Source organism: Haliaeetus albicilla, chromosome 4 (genome assembly GCF_947461875.1).
Source record: "Haliaeetus albicilla chromosome 4, bHalAlb1.1, whole genome shotgun sequence".
NCBI lineage: Eukaryota > Metazoa > Chordata > Aves > Accipitriformes > Accipitridae > Haliaeetus > Haliaeetus albicilla.
In genome coordinates, this window is record NC_091486.1 from 22,333,747 (window position 1) to 22,361,740 (window position 27,994).

A 27,994-nucleotide genomic window follows, 5' to 3' on the forward strand; every position below is an offset into this window, starting at 1 on the left:
TCTTACATAAACTCTTATGTTGCCTAAAACAGTTTATAGGGCACATGCAGATGTAACAGCCCCAGTTGCCTTTGGATTTAAATACATACAGCCTTACTATAAGACATTATCTGCAATTACTTTATTAAAAATTAAAATCTTTGCCTATGAAAAAGACCCCTGCTCAGCTATGCTGACAATGGAATACAATGATAAAAAAAGGGTAAAGGGTAATGTTTGCTTGGACACAGCCCTGCTTTGATTTCCGCAGACCGATCCAAGCTATGCCGCCTTCAAACAGGACAGACCTCAGATTCAGACCTTTGTTGGCCTTATAAATCCAACAAGGAATCACTGTTATACAATACATATAAATCATGAATACAAAGTAGTTTTAAGTAAGTATAGTAATTTATATAATGCTAAAATGTAGCTCCATAGCTCTCATCTGAGAGTCTAGATTTATCTTTGTGAAAATCCTTCTGGAGGAAAAAAAACCAAAAAACAAGCAACACACAAGTGCAGGAGTTTCCTCACCCTTTCAATCTTTTGTGAAGCATCAGGTTTACAGATGACTTGACTGTGCCCCATCTGACAGACAGATTTACAAGGTTAGCACTGAACCTAATCAGAAACAATCAGAAAACTCTTTCCCTCTGGTGTCATTTTCTGCTTGGATGGCTCTGCTATGCTATTATAAATAGGAAAAGCTTGCAGCACAAGCAGGGCGGAAGACTTCAGGGAGATTTTAGTAATCACCTTCCTTTCAAATCACACCTACTCTTTAATCACGATTGGATCCTTTTCCATTTTATAGCCCCAGGAGTAAACCAAGGAGCTCATAATCAACACAGATAGGGAGTGAAATTTTAGTCCCACTGAAGCTATTGTAAAGTGTTATTAATTCATGGGGCTGAGATTTCAATAATGGTCCTTCCCTCTGGATTCTCTGTTCTAATTTAAGGTGTTTTTCTCCACCCTCTTCTTATTTCTCATAATATAGAGTAAATGCTCCAGTGAAGTTAAAGTTTGTTTTAATCATAGGTGCTTTAAGAACAACAACAAAGATCCCAAATTCAACAGGATTCTCAGCTGAGTCTCTGAGATGCTGGGAATAGTTCCAGGTTTAACAACCCCCATCACATATCTGTTGCACTTTTCCTCAATACCACAACCACAACAACCTTTCCACAGAGCTGAAAAAAACCAGTTAGGAATTTTATTTAGTTTCACAAATTGCACATCTTGCGCTGTCAGAAAGATACAGCTTTGAGCTTAGGCTAAAAACTCTGCAACAAAGCAACCTAGAAAACCATCAAATGTATTTCTTGGTTTAAGTATAAAGTCCTTTATCTTTATTGCAAAAAGAGACAGAGAAAGTTTACCTTTAAGAAGGCACTCTTTTGCATCAGAATAGAGCACTGCTAACTTCTTGCTCGGGCATATTCAGGGCCAAAGGCACTACTCACTGCAAGAGCCATGAGCAGCCTCACGGAGGCCAGGACGCCCTGCTGCACTATCAGACCAGAGCCTCGTCCCACCAGACAGGCTAGGAAGGGACTGATTAGATAGGAAGGGACTGATTAAACCGTGGGGAAGCTTGGGAGAAGAGGGAGCATTGTCACCCACACCTCTCTGGTTCTGAACAAGCTCTCGCTCACTGACCATTTTATACTTGGTTCTTTAATTTAGCATTTTGTTCTTTCTTGGTCAATAATAGAATACTAGCGTAATGCAGGGCATTAGCAAGAAATACTCATTTGCCAGAACAGAACCACCAAACTTTCAGCAACCTTAGTAATACAAATACTAACAGGTTAAGGTTAACGTAATAATGGCATACTTGGGTCCCTCTACCTTCTTTGATGTATTGGAAAGAATAGTAACTGTTAGAAACGTAAGGAGCTTTCCTGGTAACAGTCTTCGAAAACTTTCTTTACCCTTTACATTATGAAAAAGCACAGGTACAGGCTCTAACATCAAAGTACATCAGCCTCAGCAGGGTTTTGGGGGGGGGGGGGGGGTTGCCTTTTTTTTTTCCCCAGAATGCTTCATAAAACCAATTCTAAGCTTTCAAAAACAGAGATGCAGGCAGAAACGTTAGCCTCTCCCTTAAAGAGGCTTTCCAGTTTAGCACTCTATCCAACACAGTCCATCTCCCAGAACACAGAAGTTTCGCTACTGGGAAATATATAATCTTTTTCCCTGTTTATGTGGTTTTATATGACATGAGTCGCACAGAGTCCACGTCTTCAAAACCAATAAGACACACTCTGGTAGTTCTGGTTCATTATTTATAATTGCCTGTTGATGACAGCCACACACTCTACCTTTATGTGAAGGGACAGCTGTGTTACCAAAATAACCTTAAATTCCTTTACATGTTGAGATGTCACACCTCAATTGTCCTCAAAGGAAACAAAGTAGATCTATAGGGTCTACAGATGCAGAGTAAACATGACAAAACTAGAAAAGCCTTTTGCTCAAAGTAAATCTAAAGAACCCCAGCACTCCTATGCATAAGCAGCATCTTTCCTTAATGAATCTGAATTATTACATGGATGAAAAAGAACCAAATAACCATTTAGTTTCTTTCCAGAATAAATGAATTAATAAATAAATACATGTTCCATATTTGAAAGGTAGCTGGTTTTCATTAATTCTTAAAATTTTTACTTATGTGTAAAAAATAAAAAAGGAGAGGCATGTATTTTCCATCTAATCCAATTCTATTTCTCATAGCTTTTCCTTTGCATAAATGCATCCACTTGCGTAAGTGATTTTCTACACCCTACTGAGACAATAAACAAGCACAGCCTTTCAAATTCATATTTGAAAATTAGATGGCAAAATATTCATGTCCTGAGAAGGACAAGATTGCCTCCCTATTGGTTTATGCAGTGAAAATTAAATATTTCTTCTTCTTACCATACACTCTTCCAAGTCCCTGTAATCGCTCATTGATCCACCATTGCCCATATTCTGAATATTATTAGAAGCAGACAACTTTGCAACTAGAGTTTGGTTCAACATCTCAGACTACAGTGACTATGCAAGCAGTTTGACGAGCATCAGTCTAACAATCATAAAGCAGCTATAAAAACACATTTTTATGTGCACTGTAATGTTACTCTTAGTCATTGAGGGAAAATGAATAACTAAAATGTCAAATGCTCAACCAATATGGCTGGGTATTCCATCATTTGGACCATTATGTAATAAAACACAAGTAAACCAGACTTTGTTGGGGTTTTTGTGGTTTGAGTAAATCCAGCTGCTCCATCAGCTCATTAGCAGAGCACATGCACAGGGAACTCAAAGATGTAGGCTTGTGCTGCTTTTCCAACTTCTCATTTTAAAGTAATTAGCATTCTTAGTGCATGCACATGCATGAGTACGTTGCAAGAGGGTGGAAAGGCTGCCCACTTGATGCAGTGGAAAAACCCACAGCAATTGACTTAATAAAATTATATCATGATTGATCCAGAGGAAAGAAAATACCAACTGCTATTTGTTATCAACAAGGTCTCATTTTTTTTTTTCTACTTTGAAAAAGCACTGGGGGGGGGGGGGGGGGGGGCATCCTCTGTTCCCTGCTAAATAGAAATCAGCATTTTCCATGCACTCAATTAGCAGTGTTTTAGGTCTGTGTCAGATTCATCATCAGAGCTAATTGATTTCAGGCACAGGCCAATCTCACCATCCAACATCATTATGCAGAGGTAGGTGGTGAAAAGGAAAACAAATCTCTGATTAAGAAAAGCATGAGGGGGAGGCACACCATTTACAAGCTGCACACAGCATTCCCTCGCAGAGAAATAATCGTGTTTATAAACATTCTGAAGGGATGCCCCACAATCAAATTTTACAGGACTGCTCTGGAAGCCCCCAAATTGCAGATTTTAAATTAGACCAAGCTGGCTGAAAAGGCACACATTCATATTTATCTCAGGAGAGAATGTGGGGGAGAGAAAATTCAGTGATGTTTCCTGGCTTATTTCCCTGCTCCCCCTTCCACCTCCACACACAAGGCAGAATTGTGCTTTAGGGCAGGGAGGTCTATAGAGGAAATTCTGGTAGCACATATGATAATATTTCTAGAAAGCAAAAATATTTATCACAACTAGCTAGCTGCATTGCAGTTTGAATGCAACTCTCTCTCTTTGTCAGTGGGAATATCTGAGGTCAGTGCTTGTCAGCGGAAGGAGACATGCACTCCTGTTCTCTTGGCACGCAAAGCATATGTTGCCAGAGTGGGAGGCAGCTTTCCCGACCTGAAGCCCACGCTGGAGCCCCAGGAGATAAAAGGCTAGAAATGTCCCTCCTCTCCCACTCCTTTACACATGCACAAACCAGTTATTCTCCAGACCTGGTTTTGTGCTGAGCTAAATTCTATGTTTATATTCATCCTTTTTAACACTTTGAAAATAATAAATACAGAACTGTGTTTCACCGACTGACTTCCATCTCAGTCCACAGCACAGAGCTACTTTCGGCACGCTAAAGAGGAGCACACTGGCAGGGCTGGCTCCATGGACATTGACATTCATCAGCCCACAGAGCCTGCAAGTGCCCAGCTGCAAGCACTGGCATATAATCATCACTACAGATGACTGTATTTTTAGAACCATCTAATTCAGTCCTATTTTCCTGGCCTCAGAGACAGCTATATGGTAGCTCACCAGTTCCAGCTTCACCTTGTTAATTAGAGACCTCTTCCTTCAAACGCAGCCAGGTGCTCCAGCCATCAACAGGCCCAAGGTATTGTCCAGCAACACCTTTCTAACAGCAGCACCACAACTGCTTTGGGACAAGTCATGTCATACGTGAGAACCGTACCCATTGTTAAGTAATATTAGTCGTTCGGCTTAAATAAGTGAATCGCTTAGACCTGTAACGTTGTGTGATTTAGTATGCTGTTGACTGACTTAGCATGAGTAGCTAGATTTGCTGAAGCCTTAGGCTGCAAGCTGTAAACTTTCCCCTAGACTTGCTGAACTTGTACTGAACTTGTACCTATTCAAGCAAGACAAGGCCTTCAGAGCCAGCACAAAGCAGAAGATAAGGAAGGTCAACAGCAGCTGCAACTAGTCAAGATAACAGCTTGTCTGGAGACAGTGAAGGAACCCAATAAGGAGACAGAAGGTGCCAGAAGATCTCACACCAGAATCGCTATTGGACCAAAGGGTGCTTGAAAGGTGCGTGGAGATCGCGTGAAGGGCAGATGTATAGTCTGTAAGGGTATAGCTGCCCAGGGATTTCCTTGTTTGGGGTCCCGCCCTGGAGGCATCCAGCTCGAGCAAATCCTGCTCCTGTACCACTCTATTAAATTATTTCTTTTTATGAGACTCGATGCCTGAGACTCTGCTTCAGGAAACCTAGGGTTTGAACTGTGGCGTGACTAACACCACACGCCCAGACCGAACCGCACTTCTTTAACACCCATCTCCCAAATGCTTTTCATGTAAACATGAATAAATGAATATTTGCTGGTTTTCTCTTTTGCCTTGTTATTCAACAGAGGATGTGAATATAGTATTCAGGAAGCAAATGCCTATTACATTTGGTGGCTATTTCTACTCTATCATCACTTGCACACTGCTTTCTACTGCAACCTACTGTATATTTTTACCTCTTTTTCACCCATATATAGCTGTGACAATAAACTACTTATGAACTTAATTTTAACAGACACTAAAGCTGCAACTACCTTTTCTTTCAGGTCATTGTCCTTCTGAACTAATTTTGCTCACATTGTATTTATTCACAATACCTTAACAGCAGCAAAAAAAAATAATTAAAAAAGCAGCACCAACACAGCTGTGATAAATAACACTGCTGTATGAATTTGCTGTCTCACTGAACCATGGAAGCTCTATGAAGCATTGGCATGTTTCTGCACCAGACTGTAAGTGAGCAACAACTGTTACAGCTTTATCTTGGTACAATACTGCAGACTGCTTCAATTAAAGCATTACGTTCTTCTTTATTTAGGTACCTCCTGCAGCCCCAACCAGTACAGCAGATGAGTGCTTTTGACAGTTGCTACTCATACCCCGCCACCTTTTCCCCAGCCTTCAGGGAGGCGTATAGCGAGTGGAACACAATTTTCATCCAACTATGTATTCCCACTTCTTTTATAGATCTGCGAAAACAACAAGCTTTCCCGAACGTTCATTTCTTCGCCTGGAAAAGAAAGCTAACCAGCTAACTACTTTGCAGGTGGATTAGTCAATACTGGTGCAACATTTTGAGAAGCATACACAATGTATGTAACAAAAATAACCTTACAGCAATGCTCTGAACTTAACTCCTTCAGGTCCTGCTCAAGTAGCCATCAGTGTTGCAGGCTGTCAACTGTTTCACTGGTAGACGCACGCTTAAGGTACCTTTTCATTTACTCTTACTCCAGCGCAAAGGTTGCCAATGAATAGTTAGCCGCCAAACTGCAACCTGCTCCCCCGATCAGACGCGACGCAGTGCCCTCTGTTCTCGCCCAGCACAGCCAAGCCAGAGGCTCCCCGGCCGCAGACCGGCGGGTGCCCGGAGGCACAGCCTTCGCCGCGCTGCCGCTGGTGGCTGCCACAAGTCCCCTGCCCGGCTCCTCCGCCGGCCGGCCCCGGGGAGCCCGCAGCAAGGCGCGTGCAAGCTGGCCAAGACAAAGCATTAACCAAAGTCGGGCACGAGATAAACAGCCCGTTATAGGGCACGGAGGTAAGATACCCTTGACGTGGAAGAGATACAGAGCACATTATCAATACTACCACACCCGCGCCTGCAAAGACACCCCAAAGCTAAGGAAAGACACGCCACTTCTGCCACCGAGGAAAGGCACGCTTACCGGTTTTGTTCACTGCCTTCAGCTGGCTGCAGGCCATGCCCGGCCCCACCGCAGCACAGCGCCCTTCCACCACACGGTGCAGCCCCCAGCCCCTCACCCCGGGGGCTGGGGCTCCCCGCACTAAGGGACCCGAGGGCACCGATGGCCCGAGGAGGGACGGAACTGCCCCGACCAGCCTCAGCTGCGGCCACCAGCCCCGCAGCTGGGCTGGGGGCAGCAGGTGTCAGCCCTGGCCCTGCCCTGGGCCTCTCTCGCCCTCTTCCCCACACAAACCACTATCCCCCAGGCACACAGGTCCTGCCCTGAACAACCGAATGATTTCCTGAAGTACAAACACCTCAGGAGTCTTAAAAATGGCTTTTGCAAAGAACTGGATAGCAAGCAGTCAAGAGCAGCCCTCTGCCATGAGCAAGCAAGCAGTGTTTTCTCCCCTTCTCCTCCCCCAGGTGCTGCTCGTAAACCAAATAAGGGCAGCAGACATTTATAACATCACCCTGCCCCACAGCCATCAAAATGCACACAGAGCATGGAAATTCAAAATACAAGTATGTTTGTGCAATACACTTTTATTTTCATTTTATTTTTTTAACCTTTGCAGTCATCTTGGAGTAATCATCATGTAAACAGTAGGATGGGATGGGATTACATTGAGTCATATGCAAATGGCTCTAAGAACACCTCAACGATTATGACAAGGCATTATAAATAACCTCTCTTAATAATATATATTTGCCATTTTCAGTACATTAAAGAGCTGCCGCTTATCTAGGATTAGCTAGGAAGTAGTTTAAATTGTAACCTCTGAGAAACACGTCTCCAAATTTGAAAGTCTGTCTAAGGTTCACTAGCTCCATAACATCTATGTCACAGGTTAAGCATAAGACTACTCAGGTCAGAAGTGTTTTCTTTGTAACAGAGTTTTACTTGATCATTGCACAAAGCCCTATTATTTTCACTCCACCTTGGTATTTTGCAGAACATCAAGTAAAGCTTCAGTTCCATTCTTCAAGTTTTTATCACCTGTATGAAACCGGTTTCTATCATTAAGGATAAGTTGGATCAGAGATGGAGACAGTAAGCAGTCTACCTTAATGACAACAGTTCAAAGTAGTTCTAGCTCATAGACTCCCCGATAAAGCATAGTCAAAATACTCTAACACCTTTGCTACTGTATATCCCCTCCTTGTTCAGATAACTATATATATTTTTTATATATTGTACCATATGTATGGTACTTCTAGAAAATGGAGATTATTTATTTAAGCAGCCTCAGGCACATTCTTAAAACAATGTCTGCAAGGCACCTCCTACTCCCTTAACAATCAGTTTGTGGACTCCAGACACACAACCAACAAAAGCTTGCTAATGCCTAATTAATTAATTTCAAACCCCCCCTAGAAGTTACCAAATACTTCAAAGATATACCTGAAACTTTTTTAAATAATGGGAGATTAACTGCAAATAGCACATGATCAAGTCAAATCATTTTCTTTTTACTAGGATGTGTAATGCATAAATATATGAAAAATAAAATTCACAGTCAAGTTTTAAAACCAGAATTCAAGTTTGGCTAATAATTCTTAACTTTTATATTTATGTTAATTTCTAAATGTAACAGAACAGAGGCAGTATTATCAACCACAAGTACAGGTAAAATAGTATCACTCAAAGTTTATGAAAGAAGTAAGCTTGATAGAAAATTCCTTTTGTAACCAATAAATACAGCCACCTGAGTGCATTTCCACAGGCTTTTTTAGGGGGAATCCAAATCAACTGCTAAGAGACATTTAGTAGCATTTTGAATGTTAGCAGCAGCGGTGTAGCTGTGGGCTTTGCTTGTTCTGAATTTGTGAATTGCTAGAGAATGAAGCAGAACTCAGTGTGTGGTGCATTAATTTTCCTTTGCATCTAAGCTGGCCTCTTCGCAATCTCACAATTCGGCTTGGGGTCAAGGGACAGACATCAGCTGACACTTAACTGAGCAAACCCAATCAGTTTCACTTCATCAGGAATCTCAGTGCCATCACAGCCAGAGGCCTGCAAGTACAAACAGAAAAGTTTAGTAATCACGCTACAAAGGAGGATTTGACAGCCAGGCTATAAATTCTCCCCGTATCACCTAGTCAGCAAACAGCTTACTTGAAGGAAAGCTTTCAGACTGCTTGGTGTATCCTCTGTTGGTGTTAGCCAACTGCATCCTTAATTTTAGCAAACTTTTAATCAATATTAAAAATTATGAAAAAAACCCCTGGGAAATGAACACTTAAAGACCCAAATTCTTTAACCCAACCTTTCCACATTGGAGTCAAATTTGCTTTTTCATATAAGCACACAGTTTTCACTCATGAAGAGCAAATAACCTACATGTATAGAATATACTTTTACCGTTGTGCTATAGACACCAAATGTCTCATGAGTCCAGTTATCCCGTCTGTTTGGAATATCAATCCACTGAATTTTTAAACAAAAGATTGAAGCAGTCTATGAAGAGTAAATACTAATATTTGCAAAAGGACAGCTCCTTTCTGACAGTACAATCTAGTATTTAAAATTGTGTAGTTGAGTTTCTTCAGTAAAGTCTGGCATGGTACAAACTGGCACAAGTAATCAGTTCATTTTTCACAAATAACAGTAAGAATATAAACCCACCCTGCTCAGGACTGAACTGTTACTTTAGGTCTGCTTTTAAAAAATTACACACGCTCTAAGCAAAATATTTTTATATTTTGATTTTTAAAGACAAAATTTGCTTCTGTAGGACAGAAGTGACTACATTTTAAATAAAGTTTTTTATGCATTCTTCACCTATGTCACAGATAAATCAAATAGTAATACAATTGGATGAACAGTATGTAATGGTACATTACTTATGACAGATGCCTTCAGACCCTTTGGCATATCCCCCAAAAAACCATCAAAACAATGGGTTCACCCTAAAAAATGCTCTTGATCCTTTTATGCATTAGTAGCAGTTGAATCCTTTAGTAGAACTGGTTTGTGTATATGCAATGTAAGGAAAAGAGCTCTCAGTGCACTAACTGACATTATCCATTGAGCTTTCATGACCAAAAATAAACTCACTCAGTACTTGTGGAAGCATTACGTCAGGCTACTCCTTCAAATTTACTTTGATCAGACACAAAGAAGTTCTCTCTTCAGAGAGTATTTCACAGGTCTTATTCCACTGAAGCTGCAAGTTAAAGGTCTGAGATCATCACCATCAGTTACTATTAAGATAGCTCAATGTTTTTTGGATTAGGAATTTACTAAATAAAGAGAGTTTGAATTTTGCACTTAAAGTACCGTGATAAAAAGAGCTAATACTATTAACATCATTCTACACTCTAGCTAGCTATCAATCTCCTCAAAGCCATGCTAAGTAACATATCTAGATGCATATAAATTTTTAAATGCCTTCCTTCTCAATAAATATTGTCTAATATTTAATGCGCCTGGAACCTATTAGCTTATATTTTGTGCTTAGCATAAGTACAACTACTATACACAAATTGCAACATAGAAGAAAAGCTCTTAGTATTTGCAATTCACTGTTTAGTGACTGAACGCATTCTTCCATTAATGTTTTTTTCCTCCCTTTTTCATATGAAAAAAAACTTACATAAAATGCAAATTATGCTGCGCAATAATTTTGTGTTTCCTTGAGTGTTGCCAAGATTACTTGTGTATTAAAGCAGCCTGCTTCCCAAAGTGTGGACAGCTGGATAACTGCAGAGAAGTCATCATTTTGTGTTAGCCAAGTCAACTAAGGGAGGTTTAATACTCTATATGTTCTGTAGAATGACATCATTACAAGATCAAAGATGCACTGTTAAAAAAATATGCAAGAGGGAGATCCAACCTGTATTGGCTTTGTGTGGCAAGGTTTTGATAGCGGGGGGGGTTACAGGGGTGGCTTCTGTAAGAAGCTGCTGGAAGCTTCCCCTGTGTTCGAGAGAGCCCATATCAGCCGGCTCTAAGACGGACCTGCTGCTGGCCAAGGCTGAGCCAATCAGCGATAGTGGTAGCGCCTCTGGGATAACATTTTTAAGAAGGAAAAAAGTTGGGACAGATGGAAACAGCAGCCGGAGAGAGGAGTGAGAACATGTAAGAGAAACAACCCTGCAGACCCCCAGGCCAGTGAAGAAGGAGGGGGCGGAGGTGCTCCAGGCGCCAGAGCAGAGATTCCCCTGCAGCCCGTGGGGAAGACCCTGGTGAGGCAGGCTGTCCCCCTGCGGCCCAGGGAGGTCCACGGTGGAGCAGATATCCACCTGCAGCCTGGGGAGGACCCCACACCGGAGCAGGTGGGTTTCCGAAGGAGGCTGTGACACCGTGGGAACCCCGTGCTGGATCAGGCTCCTGGCAGGACCTGCGGATCTGTGGAGAGAGGAGCCCACGAAGCAGGTTTTCTGGCAGGACTTGTGACCCCGTGGGGGACCCATGTTGGAGCAGTGTGCTCCTGAAGGACTGCACACCGTGGAAAGGACCCATGCTGGAGCAGTTTGTGAAGAACTGCAGCCCGTGGGAAGGACACACGTTGGAGAAGTTCATGGAGGACTGTCTGCCGTGGGAGGGACCCCACGCTGGAGCAGGGGAAGAGTGTGATGAGTCCTCCCCCTGAGGAGGATGAAGCGGCAGAAAATAACGTGTGATGAACTGACCGTAAACCCCATTCCCCATCCCCCTGTGCTGCTGGGGGGGCTTGGTAGAGAATGTGGGAGTGAAGTTGTGCCTGGGAAGAAAGGAGGGGTGGAGGGAAGGTGTTCTGAGATTTAGGTTTATTTCTCATTACCCTACTCTGGTTGATTGGCAATAAATTGAGTTAATTTTCCCCAATTTGAGTCTGTTTTGCCTGTGATGGTAATTGGTGAGTGATCTCTCCTGTCCTTATCTCGACCCACAAACTCTTTGTTATATTTTCTCTCCCCTGTCCAGCTGAGGAGGGGGAGTGATAGAATGGCTTTGGTGGGCACCTGGCGTTCAGCCAGGGTTAATCCACCACACAACCTTAAAGACAGATTCATCCAGGCAGCTCACTTTAATAACTTTCTTTACCATTTTGGCAATAATTAAAGACAAAAACGGTTAAGACATAAGTTCTTCTTTTTTCCCCAGAGATGAAAATGCTTGCTGTTTGAATAGAAATATTATATACCAGCAAAATACCAGCAAAAGCAATCTGCAAGCAGTGAGATACTAACCAGATTCCTCACCCACAAATAGTAGTAACTAATCCTAGACTAAAGAGCACATTTCAATTGATTTCTCTGAATGGATATTGGATTAACTACATTTAGACTTTGAATCCCCATGAAATATTTAGCAACAAAGTATGTTTTAATCAAGTTGCATACAAGTGCTCTCAAATTCAGTGAGACCTTGCTAAGAAGTAACAAAGATGCAGTAGGGCATACAAACAAATGACAGAGTTATTGTAGGCAACAATTCATTTAGCAACTCCACTACACAATATAGAAACAGGCAGGAATGGAACATATATTAAATTAATCCAAGGGTAAGAATAAGTTAGGATACTTCTTGTGGTTATGTTCTTTACCTGGGAAGTAGGAAACTAATGCAGGAAACCTAGGTTAAAGATTAACCTCAGGAATTGTTACCTAGCCAATGGAACTTACCTTGAAAAGGGACAAAGACCTTGATTTTGGATTGTCTATTAATTCTGATTATGGTAACGAGTAGTATTATAGAAGCATTCACTCACGAGAATCTGAAATACCACGTGACATTGACTGCACCTCAGCAATAAATCCAGCTGAATCACAGAAATACCCAAACCTAAATTTTCAAGTGGATTTGTTTTCAACGTATATAAACATTAACTGGATATTATGGGATATTACATTTTGGAATCTCAAGCCTCTATTTTAAGTGTGTGACCTAGAAACTCAGATTTCTATAGAGCCTCTGGAGTATCTATGTATCTAAATGTTCATGGTGAGATGCCATTGACTACACAATAAAGCTAAGTCAGATGTTTAGACAGCAAGAACACAGATCAGCTGCAAAAAGAGAAGCATCAGCCTTTAAGCTATATTTAGATAGTAAGGGCCACAGAAACAAAACAATTTGAGTCACATGTCCTTATGCCCCCACTCCAACCCTTTCTCAAAATAAATGGGTAGAGTTCTGGAGATTTTACTGGACTGTAGAGGAAAAATGAGTCCAAATGATTTGGTCAGTTAAAACTACTCAAATCTGTATTTAAAAAATGACAAGGGAAGAACAATCCTGAATTAATACATTATCATCAACTAGGTCACTCTCTAAAAATGGCACTCTACAGCCCATCTGAAGCAGCTGCCTTTATAAACAAAGCTCTGATTCTGGAGACCTGCTTATCTAACAGACATTCAATCTAGTCTTTCATAGGCGGCTGAGTCACTTTCAGCAAGGGGTGCTGAAAGCTGATTGGTAAGAGTTTGGTATTTACGTAGCTAATCATTCAATAGCTTTAGGTATGTAAATTTTTCAACTTAATTTTAGCAAGAAGTAAAAACAAATACAGCACATCAATTATTAATGGAGTTTTTGCAATGTAAATTTATTAATATTAAATTAGATCTATCATGATAGCATCAAAATCAACCAAAATTAGGACCCATGGTCCAGGGCACAAAATGCAGCACAGAAAACAGTCCCAGGCCAAAACCCAGGGTCTAATGTTGTATATAGACTAGACAGAAAGAGGTGGGAAGGGAGAAACAGTAATGAAATACAGTAGGAGCAAGATCAACTTGCAAGTGTGGATGGTCAATTGGAAGAAGGTTGAAGGGAAGAACTAAGGACAAGCAAGCAGTGGAGAGAGCGACCTGCATGCAAGAAAAATGGGGGCAGATGTTGGAAAAATGGGATTGGAACAAATTGTCCATTACCAGAAGACACTTCAGCCAGGGCAGAGCTGAGGGAGTGGGAGTGGAGAGGACTTAACCTAACAACTACCGTTTTCTCTGCTTTACTTGTTTCTGCAATTCTTTCCAGGGGTTTTCTCCCTGCAGTTTCTCACCTAAACCTCAGACTTCCTCAGAACTCATGTGAATAAACCTCCTTCCCCCTGAACAGTTATGGAGCTGTATGACTGTACATATCCCTAATGTCCTGTCAAAATAGGGTTTAGGTTTTTTCTCTCACACATGGCAATTTCAATCATCTTATCTGTCAACACATTTATTCAGCAAAATAGCTATAAACGAGGTAAAATCCAGACTCTGTATGAATACTGTGATAACTAGTTTGTTTCTTCCCTATATGCTTTTACTTACCAACTTAAAAGTCAATGTTTTCAAGGCCTTTGGATCATCTACTATCTTCTGTAAGTTAGCAGCAACTGTAAAATAAAGTATTAAAAAAATATGATTTACAGAAAATTGCATGCAACATGACATCAAGCCTCATATTGAATCTTCTACTTAATTCTACACACATACATATCTGTAAATTACCAGTTGAATCATTTAATCACACTCTAGCTGTCATTTGAAAGTCAGAGGGCAGTTAGGCTGCCATAAATCCTGCCTCCTTTCTTTTGCAGTCACTGATACTTTGTGACTGTGAACTGATTCAGGGGAAAAACTCTGCCTGAAAACAAAATGACAGGAAAAAAACCCTACTAATTTTCATCTTAGTCTATTCCAAAAACAATTAACAATCACACAAATGCAAGTGCAAGGAAAATGGGAGAATCACGCAGCCAAGGCTAAGCTGATGGCTGTCATGATTTACATCATGTTTCTACTATAGCCAGGGCCACCATCAGCACAAGTTTCTAGGAGAAGGCTGAGCTCACTGTCCCCTCTAACTTCCATTTCTCCTGGCTTGATGTGTGTGCTTCTGTCCCTTCTTTGGGCTGGCCTTAGTACCCACACAGACTCTTGGTGATCTGTTACAGCTCAGTACCAAAAGAAAAATGAATAAAAATAAGAGAGTGGTACAAACGGAGCTGATCTTCAAACTGCTCTCTCATCAAGCATGACCAAGACTTGTGATGTAACAGCAATAAACAGTTTAACCAGATCTACAGAGCCGGAGTGTCCAGAGAAGACGTTACATGCTGTAACAGAAGTAGCAGGAAGGGAATAATTGAAAACAGAGGAGGAGGCAGGAAGATAAAAACACTTTTTGTATCAAAACACCTAAGTCACACTTTTAATTTTTTTACAATATTGCTACCATTAATCTTGACCAAAAAATTGGCTGCTTTCAGCTTTGTACGTTTACTAAACTTGCTCCCCAGCTTTGCACAGTCATAGATCCTGAGCTAACTCGAGACCAAACCATTGAGAGCCTTTGTTCAAGACTGACTTATGAGCACAAGATGTCGTCAACAGGACATCAGCATGAGATAAAGAATCCACACTTGGCAGAGCTGATTAGACAAGATTTTGAAAAGGGAATAAACGGTAGTAGACATTTCTTAGTACACTGAGTAGGTAAGTACCATAAAGCAGAGAAGCAAGAAGCCAGATGTTCTCCATAAATAATACTTTCCACAGACTTCATAACATGGAAGACATACAGCAAACATTTGCATGTTGAATGTCCTACTGCTACAAACTCAGGTTCCTACTTCCTCCATTTTCTAACATCACAAAGATAAAATTTTCACTCCTACTGTGCCTGATCATATATGGTTCACTGTGTAGTAGCAGAAATTGGCCTCACAGAGGGAAGTACAGTAATTGGCAAGGGAATTTAGAGAAGTAAACAATTAGGCCAATCTACCACTGTTAAATGCAAATTAAATTTTTTGGGGTCTTATTTTCTTTATACCACTGAAATGGCACCAAGGATTGTTTATACACCTGTAACAAGTTTGACCAGGGATGAAAGGGTGTTTGAAACTAAAAGCAAGCCTTAAAAACAAGCATAAGGTACATTTTGTAGAGAACAGTTTTTGGAAAGAAAAAAACTAATCCTCACAGTTAAATGAACTCAACTACAGGCACTACAACAGAAAGTCTTTCCATTTTTAAAGCATCATTATTCATAATCTTCTTTATTCTAGTCATTACAAACAATTTTTATTTTAATCACACAATTCACTTCCACAATCAATAAGTCAATTTTATTGCAAGACCTCCTACCTGATAAAATACATGCAAATACAGATAATGCATTTCATTACAATTAATACTTAGAACCTCATACGTAGGCAAAAAGGAGCGTTCAGCCTCATAGCTCCTGAAGCCAGGGTAGAATAGCTTCAATTTTTTATGTCTTAAAAAATCTACAAAATAGGATCATGCACTCAAGAGCAGCTCTGGCTTATCCAAATTGCCATAAAACATGTCTTAAAAAAAAAATTAAAAAGAAAGAACAGATTCTCCAGCTAGTGTCAGCTGGCTTCACTGAAATGGAGACACAGTGCTACAAAACCAGACAGGAGTTGGGTCCTAAATCCAAAGATTCCTAACTTCACCTATTATAAAATGTTACAAAAATATGAGCTTCAAATGCATGCTCATCTTCGGGAGGCGTGGCCTTTCATTTAATGTTGAGCAGACAACTAAGGCAAGTCAGCATGCTGCTTGGCTATTTCGCCTGAATGCAAAAATTTCCAGCTGCCCTTAGGCAAACTTAGTGGCAAAGTTATTATTACTGGACTTGCAAACAGCAGCTCATTATCAGTAAGTGTTTTAATGAACTACCATAAAAGAAAGGAATGATATTTTAGATGGATATCATTCTTCAAGAAAACTGCTTTTCAAAGAACAGTCCTCATTAAAATGCTACAGGGACACAGTTTTATTTGTTCACTTGTCTTTACTTTTAATATGAACACAAGCCAAAAACTTTTACATATAAAATGCTAGAGAAACATCTGAAGCAAGCATATTTAATATGCTTTATTTTTGCCTCTCTGATGGGCCTTAACTAGAATGGGACATGTTTAATCAAACACAAAATTAGGAGGATTTAAGGGAGTAATGCCAGATGTTATCAGGCTACTCTTGAAAATGAGAAAGCAGACCTGCAAAGAGTATTAGAATACAAGTTTACATAAAAAAGTCACAGCCCTGGTTTCCTACAGAGAGATCTTTTCAATTTCAATTATACGCATTCACCATTTTTCAAGTAAAACTAGCATTTCACCTGTGACTTTTGGTACTGTGTTTTACATTTTCTGGTCTTTATAGAATGGCAATAAAAATGATTTTGCCAAAATAACGTCATTAGTCCCATTCAATCAAGCCACCATGAATGCAAATCCCCCGAAAGGTCTGCTCTTTCTGCAGTATCTGAAAACACATGTAATTAACATCCAACAAGAATCAAATATGTGTGTGTAATTACCTAGCAAAACCATAGAGTCCTGTTGGTATCCATCTCATTTTTCTAACTCCTTGCTTTTGTTTTGCTAGGTCTTGTCCTTGTTTAGACTGCAAGACCAACAATTAGAGGCAACTGTCTGAATTTGGATACCTAAGTCTGCATTTCAGGGAACTACTTAAAGTATGGTTCATTTTTTTTAGCGATGAGACAATCATTATCCTTTCCACTTTAGTGCAAGCCAAAGGTTCTAGGACCTCAATAAGTACATAGCACTGGGCATGTCTCTCTGCACCTGAACACCTTGAAGATCTGGGCTCAGCTGGTAACTGGAATCTTTTGGGGCCTGATATAGTCAGCTAGGAAAAACAGCAGTAACCCACGAACTGCAGGTGTCCATGGCATCTCTACTTTAGTTAACTTCCTTTAGAAATAGGGCCTGCAGCACAGGCAGCAGAAGCCATACAAGCAGTCAAAAGTCCATTCTGAAAGGCAGCCTGTAGTGCCTTCCAATTATTTCTCCACAAAGTTTCAGGATCCCATCTTAACTACAGTAAAGACATTCTCAAAATTATGGAATACTCACCCTACTTTAAATGCAATTAAATTAAGCTATCAGTTGCATTAAATATAACTGATTTACCACTCTTACAAATATATGCCTAAAAATTTAGGACTATTATTACACCTACACAGTTTGGACCACTAAGTATGCAAAGTCTCCCGAAAGACACCGAGAAATTCATGCCAGACATATATTCACAACAGTAGACAATGTTTTCCTGTACAAGCAGTTGCTGCTATTGTTCAGCCCTATTCAGAATTACTGATCGCATCAGGCAAGAAAGAAGAACAATTACTTTTAAGTGGAACTGCTATTAGGCTTTACTGATGAACGTCTCCGCCAGCTACTAAATTTAGCCTCTTTTTATCAAGGAAAATGATTTACGAGGTCAAGACTCACTAACCCTCCTAGTACAGTTCATGTACAAAGTTTTAATTTGGCTTAAATACAAAAAATGAGCCCAAAGTTTCTAAATGCAGATGAACCCAAGCACATCTGCAAACACTAGCAAGGAAAATAACCAGCCCACTCTCACCACCTCTCCCGCCTCCACACTCCCAACAATTCTTCTACTGCATGTCAGTGAACAAAGTCAATTTCATACAGTAATGGTCTCCCTCAAGTGAAAAGGAGTTTCACATTAGGAGTTTCTAGAGAGGTAGGAATCGTTCTCTCCACTGATACTTAAATTATTTGGAAAAGTGGAGAGCATTGTAAAATATATGTCTCTGGATTCTACTTTACACCTTATCTCTAAGTTAAGTATATTACAGTTCCTATTGACAAAGCCATTTTTCTTTGAAGTACTCTGAAGTCACGCCTCGGACGTTCAACTTCTGAAGTTCATAGTAGATTAGTTTGCCTACAAGGAGCACTAATTGACAATTTCAAATCCTGTTGGGAATTCACTGTTTCTACAAGGCCTGGATATACTAGGCTCAACTTCATTTTGCAGAGTGTTTTGTCAAGATGTTATGGCCATGCTCCTATAAAAGTCAGAAGAAGAAACATGAACAAGATAACCGCAGGAAAAAATTAAGTGGTGATGGAAAAACCTTTGCCAGCAGTAACCTCAAGTAAACAGAGTATACTTCAAATCATGTCTTGGAGCAAAAGCCCTCTTCAAACATTAGCAGCAGTTAGCACAATAGGCTTTTTGTTGTTTACAACAATAAATGAGGTGCCATTCTGCTTTCATCAGAAGGCTTCTGAGGGACGTATAAGCAACCTATGTTCCACAAATCATTCCAGGTTCTTTTGCAGGTTTTGCTCAGTGACAAATGGTTGTGCGACTGTCAAAATAAGTGTCTGCACTTGCAGAACATGCAATAGGATAAAAGGTCAAACCCAGCATATAAATATACACAACACAGGCTGCTAATTGCAGATGTAATAAACAAAAAAAACCCCCACATAGTCCTCTAGCATGATATTTATACAGAATATTCTACAAATCACTCTTTGCTATATGACAATTTTGGCCAACCATATCAGTTATAATTTTTAAAATTAGTGATCAATATAAGCTGAGGTAACAGAACAAAAAAGGACATCTTTAAGATCACAAATAAATATAAGAGAATAACCATACTTTGGGCAGACTGAAATAGCTGTTTTGCTTCTGTAATGTGATAGGACTCTGCCTGGTTATTTAAAATTCTTAACACGGCATGAAACCTAACCCTAATGGCTTCTGAATAGGGAAAACTTCTGGAAAAGTTAAAATTAATGAGACAGTAAATAAAGCTATATGAAGTACAGTAGAACTATTTCCAGTACAATGCCGACCCAGCCAACTGAGCTGGAGCCATCTGGCATAAACACAGACACAAGCAGGATCTAAAGCTTGAGATGATATTTCTGGGGTGCTCTCAAAAGAATAATGATTCATCTGCTTTTCCATTTTGAAAAGAGTGGATGGGGAACCTCTGACAGTATGCTTAGGTTCAACAGTTTGCAAAGCTATTGCATATTGTAATCCTGAAATTCAGATATGAGGAAAGGGAAAACTTTATTCAGGCACAAAATTACTGTCACAAAAAAACCCTGAAAAATTATAAGCTCTGAGAAAATGAAAAATATTTTTAATAAGTGAAAAGTGGAATAATTGTTATGTAGTCCAAAACTCAGTCTACAAGAAATAGCCACCTTCAACTGCTTCCTGCTTCATCAATGGTATTGCTGTTAGAGGCCAAACTCAAAGCTCCACAGATTTACTGGCTTTCCTGCTGATTGTTTCAAATATTACCTCTTCCCCAACTGTAGGCAGTTATTTTGCCATTTTCATCTGATACATGGAATTCTACATAATTAACTGCCTTGGGAGTCTGCTGATTTGAGGATTAATGCTGTATTCTCCTGTATGGGTCTTAGGAAGCAAGATGCCTGAGTGATAGGGAGTACTTTTCAATGGAATTATCACTCCTGAAAATTCAGCTGCTGGTAGGGCTTTCCTCCAAAGGGCTGAATTTATTATGCATGCTCTTGAGGCGGTTTCACATATTGCAAGAGGTTCATTGCAATATATACATTCATTTATATTTCATACTATACAATGGTTTTCATACATTTGCAAGTTCATAACAAAATCAAAACTAAGTTTTAAAGCCTAGCTAGCACTGGATTATAGTATATTATGCAAACAATCAAAGCAATCAACCTTTAGCGCTTTTGGTAACAATTCCTCTCAATCTCTGACTTTCTTATTATTATCTAATAGCTCACGAACTGTCTGCACAAAAGATTAAAAGACTTTTCAAAGAGAGGTCAAAAAGGTCTTTCAAGTGCAGCGTGATTCCATTAGTTCACCCATTCAGGATGCTAGTCATAAAATCCCTTTTGTTTATGTTGCTTGAGAACAGTAGCAAGGGAAATATTAAAGCATTTTGAGATCTGTGACAGCTAACTAGCAAGTGTTTATTGCTACAGGACTGCAAGGAGCTAGACATGATTCTTACAAGAAAGAAATAAAAGAAAATAGAAATATCAACGGCAAGCCTGGCTTCTCTTCTGAGGAAGTTATTGGACATTGATAAGGCAGAAACATTAAAAACATTTAGAAATGTATTATTTATGAAGAGGCTGTCATTAGGAATTTATCAAAGGGAGATTAAGGCTCACAAATCTGTCTGAATTCTCAAAGTACATTGCTGAATCAGTAGATATAAAGACAGTGGAAACTATCTTCATTTCAACATTTGATACTTTAATATCTAACAGCTTGATTTGCAGCCTCACAATCAGAGAACACAGCTTAAAGAGGACAGCTACAGGACAACAGAAGGCCAGTTCTCCCTTGAAAGGAACACAGAGACCGAAAAAGGTCTCCTACGGCATCCTTACGAACAGAACTACAATTTCACAGGGCAATTCCCACAGCTTAAAGTATTATTAAAACCACTTGAGCTCTGTGGTTCATATGGGTTCTGAGCCCCAATACTGTAAACATGGTAAACCCAGGAATGTATGCTGTTTCATGTGTGTATAAAGTACCAGGCATGAGGAAGAACTGTACCAAATAAAACTATAAAACATCCCGAAGAATGGCCCAACATACAGCAATAGTAAAGAAAGGGGGCAAGCAATACCTCAAATTATGCACAGAACACTCATAGGCGCAGGTTGTGCTACTGCTAGTGAATACCAAAATCTGTGCTGATTTAACTTAGGTATTAATTAATTTATTCTATACAGACAACCAAGGTTTAGCCTAGTTCACATCTTTTTAGACATTTTTAAGGACATTAACTAGTAGTTTGGCATCAAGGTATCTTGTTCCAGAAAAGGAGGGAGGGGAAAAAAAGTCGGACCAAAGCTTTAACAACTAACCAGTTATGCTATGTTATTCAAGAGTGGAACAGGCAAAGGCATGAAAGAGACATCAGAGACATATATTCCTGATTGAACTACAGACAAATAAATACTTTAAATATTTATCCTTGCTCAAACTGAAAAAAATAAAAGGGTTTATGGAATAAAAGTAGGCCTCAAATGTCTTCACATTAAGATCCATTAACATGGGGTATTAATATGAGGGGTCACAGACAAAAATTGGAAAACCGAGGATTGATAAAGTAATATACAAGATTTCATTTTACTTTAGGTAGCTGATGGAAAAATTCCCACCTAACAGAAGCAGTATATTTTATGAAACAGGAGCACTGTCTCAAAATGGAAAATGAAATAACTTAGTGCTAGAAATCTACCTATTTCAATTCCAATAACACATTATTAAACTCTTAAATTCTCAATTATTTAGTATGGATATCCGATCTTAAGGTAATGTTTTAAATTCTACAATCTGAGAGAGAGAGAAAAAAAAAAGACTGAAATTGTGATAACTGTTTTTATTGATTAAATTACAATATTAATATAACTGGCAAATTGTACCTTTTCCCAGAAACTTCTGAAAAAAATAGAAGGTTGATATTTCAGATTGATTTCCCACCCCCCCAGAGTGTGTGAAGAGCACTTAGGCAAACCACTGCACATTTAAAACGAAGTGTTATAAAAAGGTAAGTAGAATATATTTGGATACTTAAATGCTTATCTATTTCAGACCTTGATTCTGCATGTGTCTAATGGGGTAGATTATCCAGGAAGATGAGGGAGGAGTATACAGATTTCACAATTTCCCTTTCATTTTGAGAAAAGCATTTTTATGATCCTGGGCATTCTAAACCTCAGTCTAGTCTCAAATGAACATTAAAAATAAAAATTTAGACCTGCTGCCCAACATTGCTAGTAGGGATATTTAACAAGCCTGAGATATTACAGTAAATTGTGCCCATAAATTCTCTACACAAAAGAATGAGTCAGAGTACAAGGTTGAAAAAATCATTTGCCCGTGACTGAATGTAGAAAGCCAGTGCTAGCTTTCAGACAAAGGTTTTGACAACAGTTTGATTGTCATCAAGATATTGAAGACCACTCTAACAAATACCTTCATCATGCTGGATTAGAGTTGAAATGTATGTCTATGCAGAAATAAGGAGGTCACATTCTGCTATGCATATTATTACATGGTAATCTCCTCTCCTCATCAGATCTTCACATCTCCTGTCCCGAGTTCTGCTATGAATTATAGATATTGTTCTGACAAAACTATTAAGAAGATGAAATAGCAGCTAGGCTACTTCAATACTTTATATCTGAAACTTGAAACAAGGAAAAATATATTTAGAAAAGACTCCCCGATGTGCAGGAGTTAGGTTCTGAAATAGACTACCTCTAGTTTGAAGAACCTCAATAAATCCTTATTTTGACATACTAACCACTTGCAGAGAAGTGAATGCCAAGGAAACAAATAACAGCAACTAAATTACTGTTGAAAAGAAGAACATTACTTACATTGCTGTCTTTGCAATTTCTGATTCAAATTCACAGTGGTATTTTTTTTAAACTAGAAAGGAAAGACCTCAAAACTATAATTCAGACCTATGAGGGCAGAGAACACACTGCAGGCCTATGAGTTTATCACCTACTGTATCAGGCAAAACCCAAATTAATCCCACTAACAAACAGATGGATTTATTCCTCAGTTACACAATTAAGTAGGAACTGGTGGACTGCATGCTGAAAAAAGGAACTTTCTTTGAAGGCAACTGCCAATTCCACCTTTTTTTCTTTTTTTTTCTTAAACTAACTAAAAATTATTTACTTGATCATGGCTATGAGAGCCACATTTACTACAATACATGAATAACACATATATGTGTAGAGAATAACTTGCGCACTTGGAGAATTTCTTACATATTTATAGTTCTGCCACAACCACCATTACAGCGGTGGTGATTATTCACCTAACACAACATTGTTTTTTTCACCTTGAACGTCTAAGTTTCCACCACACTGAAAATTCAGCAAGGTGGGAACCTGCGTGAAACCTGCTGGTTTCACACAATATACTTTCTCAAGTGCACCTTTTACATACAAAACATATACCTAAAATAACTTTGAAGGTGCAATTAGATGCAAAGCTTGATTACCTGCGGGTGTACCTCAAGCTTCCAGAACTCCCAGCAGTCTAGTCATTATGAGTCACCCTTCAATGCATTAGCTCTAAACAAGCCAGATGTGTTGAAATATTTAAGTCCTTAGTTAAACCCTGGGGATTTCAGAGATATTCTCCTAGCTGTAATGCATTTGCATATCTTGCTAAAGAGATACAGAGTTATGTGCACACGTTGAAGGCACAAGAGTTTCTACAAAATGCCTTAAAATACAGTCAGGTTTTCATTAAATCTCTAAGTTTACTTCTTAATGTATTATCCAGAAAGGAAATACAAAGTATTTAGTCTATCGCTTGAAATTAATTGTTAGGGTCTATAAAGGCATTTTTTCACTAGAAAGTTATGGGTACCGGGAGCTTTGGAAATTATAAAAACATGATACACTTAACTAAAAATTCAGTTATTTCACTCAGTTTGAACCACAGGAATAAACAGACACAAGAAAAAAACAAAACTCCTAACAAATTCCCTCAAAGATTACAAAAATCAGTGCATCTCAAAACATTACTGATGTCAAATGACAAACCTATGCTGCCTTCAAATGGTAGTGCTATCCAAGTCACCTACCCATAGCAACATTACCGCTCTTTGAGGACATAAATGAATGGAATATGCTTTCTACTTGTGCAGCACTATTCCATTTTCTGATTACAGTAAGATAAGCTGGAACTAGTTGAACAAAAGGCATCACTTCATTCAGTTTCAAATATGATTAATCTAACAAGACAGCAAAGAAAACTACATATAAGCAAATGCAGAGCAAAACCGAGGAAAGCAAAAGGATATTCACTGGGTAACTCTGAGGCTTTTCTATGAATTGGATTATCAGTGACACTATGAGTTAAGATGTTGTTATAGACCGTAATACTAACAAACAGGGCTTCTGCTTTTTCATCTTTCCATTTTAGCATGAAAGTACCTTCAGCATCAGCAGACTCGGTATTGTAAGTCAGCTGTTTCAATTTCAAACACTTTAATACTGTGATTAATTGGGAACCATACATATTACTTACTGTTTAACATCCCCTGAAATAATGTCATTCTGGATTTGGTCAGATACATGTTCTCTGCACTCATGGCCAAATAACCCATCCACAGCCATGTTTTTTTGTTTGTTTGTTTTTATTCTAGATGCCAATTTAATTCCTGTCTACTTAACACAGTAACGGCACCAAATAAAAACGCTATTCTGCCCATGCGCCTGCCGCTCCCCCCTCCAAAATCCCAAACCAACAACCCCCAAACCCTTAGTCAAACTATTATGGCATCTATTGCATTCACACTTCTAAGAAAATATTCAAAGTGTTGATGAAAAAGCTTGCTACTTTCAAAATATGATCTCATTTCAAAATATGATCTATTGGCTTTCCAGCTGGTTCTTCTAAACCCATTAGGCATTTCAGCAGGAAGCTTTTGTTTTGACTGACCAAAAGCTGTTCCTCTGGTTACTAAGTGGATACCTGGGTCTGGCTCCAACACCAAAGACAGATACCCATTTACCAGTAGTTAATGTCTGGTGTATTTAAAAGTGAGGATACATCTTCCATGATGCTCAAGGTATTCAAAGATACTTTTTGACAAAAACACCTAAAACAAAGATACATTAATATAGTGAAGGGCACCTGCACATTTCTTGATGGCATGGATATCAAGGCTTTTATTTAAGCAGTATCCAGGAAGGGAAGTATTTATTTATATATACTGCAATTTAGTAACTGTAAATACACCTTTAGGTTCTGAAATTTAAGCAAGACCTCTAGAAGATTAACTACAGCCCAAGGCTTTGCTGTAATTATATGCACATTGTATACACCCACTGAAGTAGGATTGCAACCATGTGATTTTCAACAGAACTGACTGTTGATATGATTTGAGTTTCCTTTATGGTACCAAAAATATAATAAAGCATTACTAGGTGAATGTTTACTAGTTAATATACATATATTGCATATACACACAGAGACATATTTCATCTCAAAATGTATTTTAAAAATACTCCAGATCTTTCATATGATTTAACATAGCTATTTCAGTACTGCTATAAAAATACCTCATCAGCTAGATACCTACATATAAGCTCCAAGATTCATTCCCCTCTGCAAATGCAAACTCTAGTCTGCTTTTAAACAAAATTCTCTGCACTGATTCCCTTGAGCTAGGGACTCCTATGAAACAATGTTACTTTCAATAAGAACAGAAAGCAGTCAATCGTAGCCAGAGCTGAACATGCAAGATGGGATTTTCGCTTTTCTGCAGAACAGGTAGCTGAACTTATTGCTTATCAGAATGGAAATCTTCCTGGGAAGCCTGTGTTAAGTGAAGCAAATCCAGCAACACTCAAAAGGTGAAGCGTGTTGATGCTTAGCAGCAAATTCTATAGAACTTACATGTCAGCTGGTCCCCACTAACAGCTTCAGCTCACATATGCCACGGCCATACTTTCCACAACAGCTTTTACTGACTCCTATTCAAGTGTCCTTTCAGAAAATCAGCTCTTACGCCAACAAATTGTTGAGTTCAAGATAAGCACAGGTATTTTCACCTTTCTTTTCTCTCCCAGCCTCTACATGTTCCAATATCCATTAAAAGAAACTACAGAACAACTTTTATGAGACTAATCTCAGAACTTTGTTTTCATTCAGGTTATAGAGGCTGAATTTCTGCATGCTTCAGCTGAAAAGTGAAAGGTAATTTATCAGCTGCTTTCAATCTGGAAGCTAATGGATTCAGTTCTTCTGGTGAAGAAGGTTAACCAAGCTCTTCTATACTATTCCCCTCTTCCTATATAGGAAGATTTTAAACCCTTTAATTTCAAGTGAACAAGGTGGCAAAATCATTTTACACAGAAAATTAGTTTTGTAAGCAGATTACATTTTCAGCACCATGTGCTCTCTTATATGACCTACTGCTTTAAACTAAGGGTCTGAAATATTTCTTAGGGACTGCACTGCTACAGTGAAATTCTGAAATTTGCAATAATCTGCTTGCATGCAAGTTGTTTTATTCCATGCCTGTAGAACATTTAGACAGTTTTCCCAAAGCAAATCACAAACATATTCTAACTTAAGTCCAACTTTAATTTTTTTTAATAAAAAGTAAAATCGCATTTCGCAGAACTTGTCTTTCAGTAAAACATGAAATCTAAAGTCATTTTCTAGGAAGATAACCATGTCCAAACATATCTGAGAACTTGAACAACTTCATGGGTGAAGCAGACACAAGTGAAACTTATAGTACAAAGTCATGCAAGAATTTGTGCCTGTGGAACTTGAGGTAAGTTACAACATCACAGAAAAATGAACATATAAATTCATTATAATGAATAAAATTAAATTTAAGTTGAATGCTTTCATTATATACAAGAAATATGATTTCCTTACTTTTTTTTTTTAATACTACAATAAAAAGATAAACAGGAAAGAACAGAAAGGACCATCATCATAGGGCTAAAAATAAAAGTCTGATGCAATTCAAAGCAGGAACAAAGCAAGGAAATAAACTTTTATTATTAACTAGACAGTGTCTCTAACCAAGCCTGCTAGGGAAAACCTTACTTATTTAAATATTTGTGCTGCTTCAAGGACCAAAGTCACATCACTAAAGCCATGAGGGATACCTATCTTCATTTGCCTTTCCCCCATCATTCTCCCTGAAAGATGATAACAAATCCCATTCACGGTGCCATTCCCACAGAAGTACTGGCAATTTGCATTGGAAGAGGACTTTGCAGCAAAGGGAAGAGCGAAGAAGGGAAAAGGGGACTCACTGGGTCCCAGCAGGACTTGCACTGCAGCATCGTCAGCCGTGACTCTGACTTCTGTGCAACACAGACTGCCAGCTGACTGTCCAGGCAGGTGGGATAGCCAACAGATAACAACTCTTCTCTTAGCCAGAACAAACCTATCTATTTATTATTTCTAAATGAAGTAAGGTATCTTCTGACAATGAAAATTCTAACAAAAACATCATCATCAGTACGGTAATGACATTTTTCATACTGGATGTTTAAAAGGCAGCAAACTAAGGCCAAGCTATCCCTCTCCCCTGAACCCATATAGTAACAGCACAGAAGTGACTGTAAGAGAAGAGTGCCTGGTAGCATGTACCATCTGAGAACCTCCCCTAAATACTTTTTCTTCAGAAATTAAAATAAAAGCATAGGTAGGCCTTTTGTTTCTTAGATCAGCTAGAATGAACCTGTCTTCTCAACATACGAAAGCGAAAGTACTGGGTTCTCTCTGAAACACTTTAGCTAGCCTACAAATGCACTGAGAATGTACTTAGATAATCTTCCAGGCCAGTCACATGAACTTT

The 27,994-nt window shown here is 39.0% G+C and overlaps 1 protein-coding gene across 3 annotated transcripts in view; it reads right to left on the reverse strand.

Annotated features, from left to right (window-relative positions):
• Positions 1–7,368: 7,368 nt before the first annotated feature.
• STK39 (serine/threonine kinase 39) overlaps positions 7,369–27,994 on the reverse strand; it is a 109,122-nt gene continuing 88,496 nt past the window's right edge. For all 3 annotated transcript variants that reach the window (XM_069781309.1, XM_069781308.1, XM_069781310.1), the window contains 2 exons: positions 14,098–14,162; positions 7,369–8,857 (listed from right to left, as the gene is read on the reverse strand). In XM_069781309.1, coding sequence (XP_069637410.1) covers positions 8,783–8,857; positions 14,098–14,162 — 140 coding nt within the window. In that variant the 3' untranslated portion in view covers positions 7,369–8,782. The remainder of the gene's footprint in view (positions 8,858–14,097; positions 14,163–27,994) is intronic.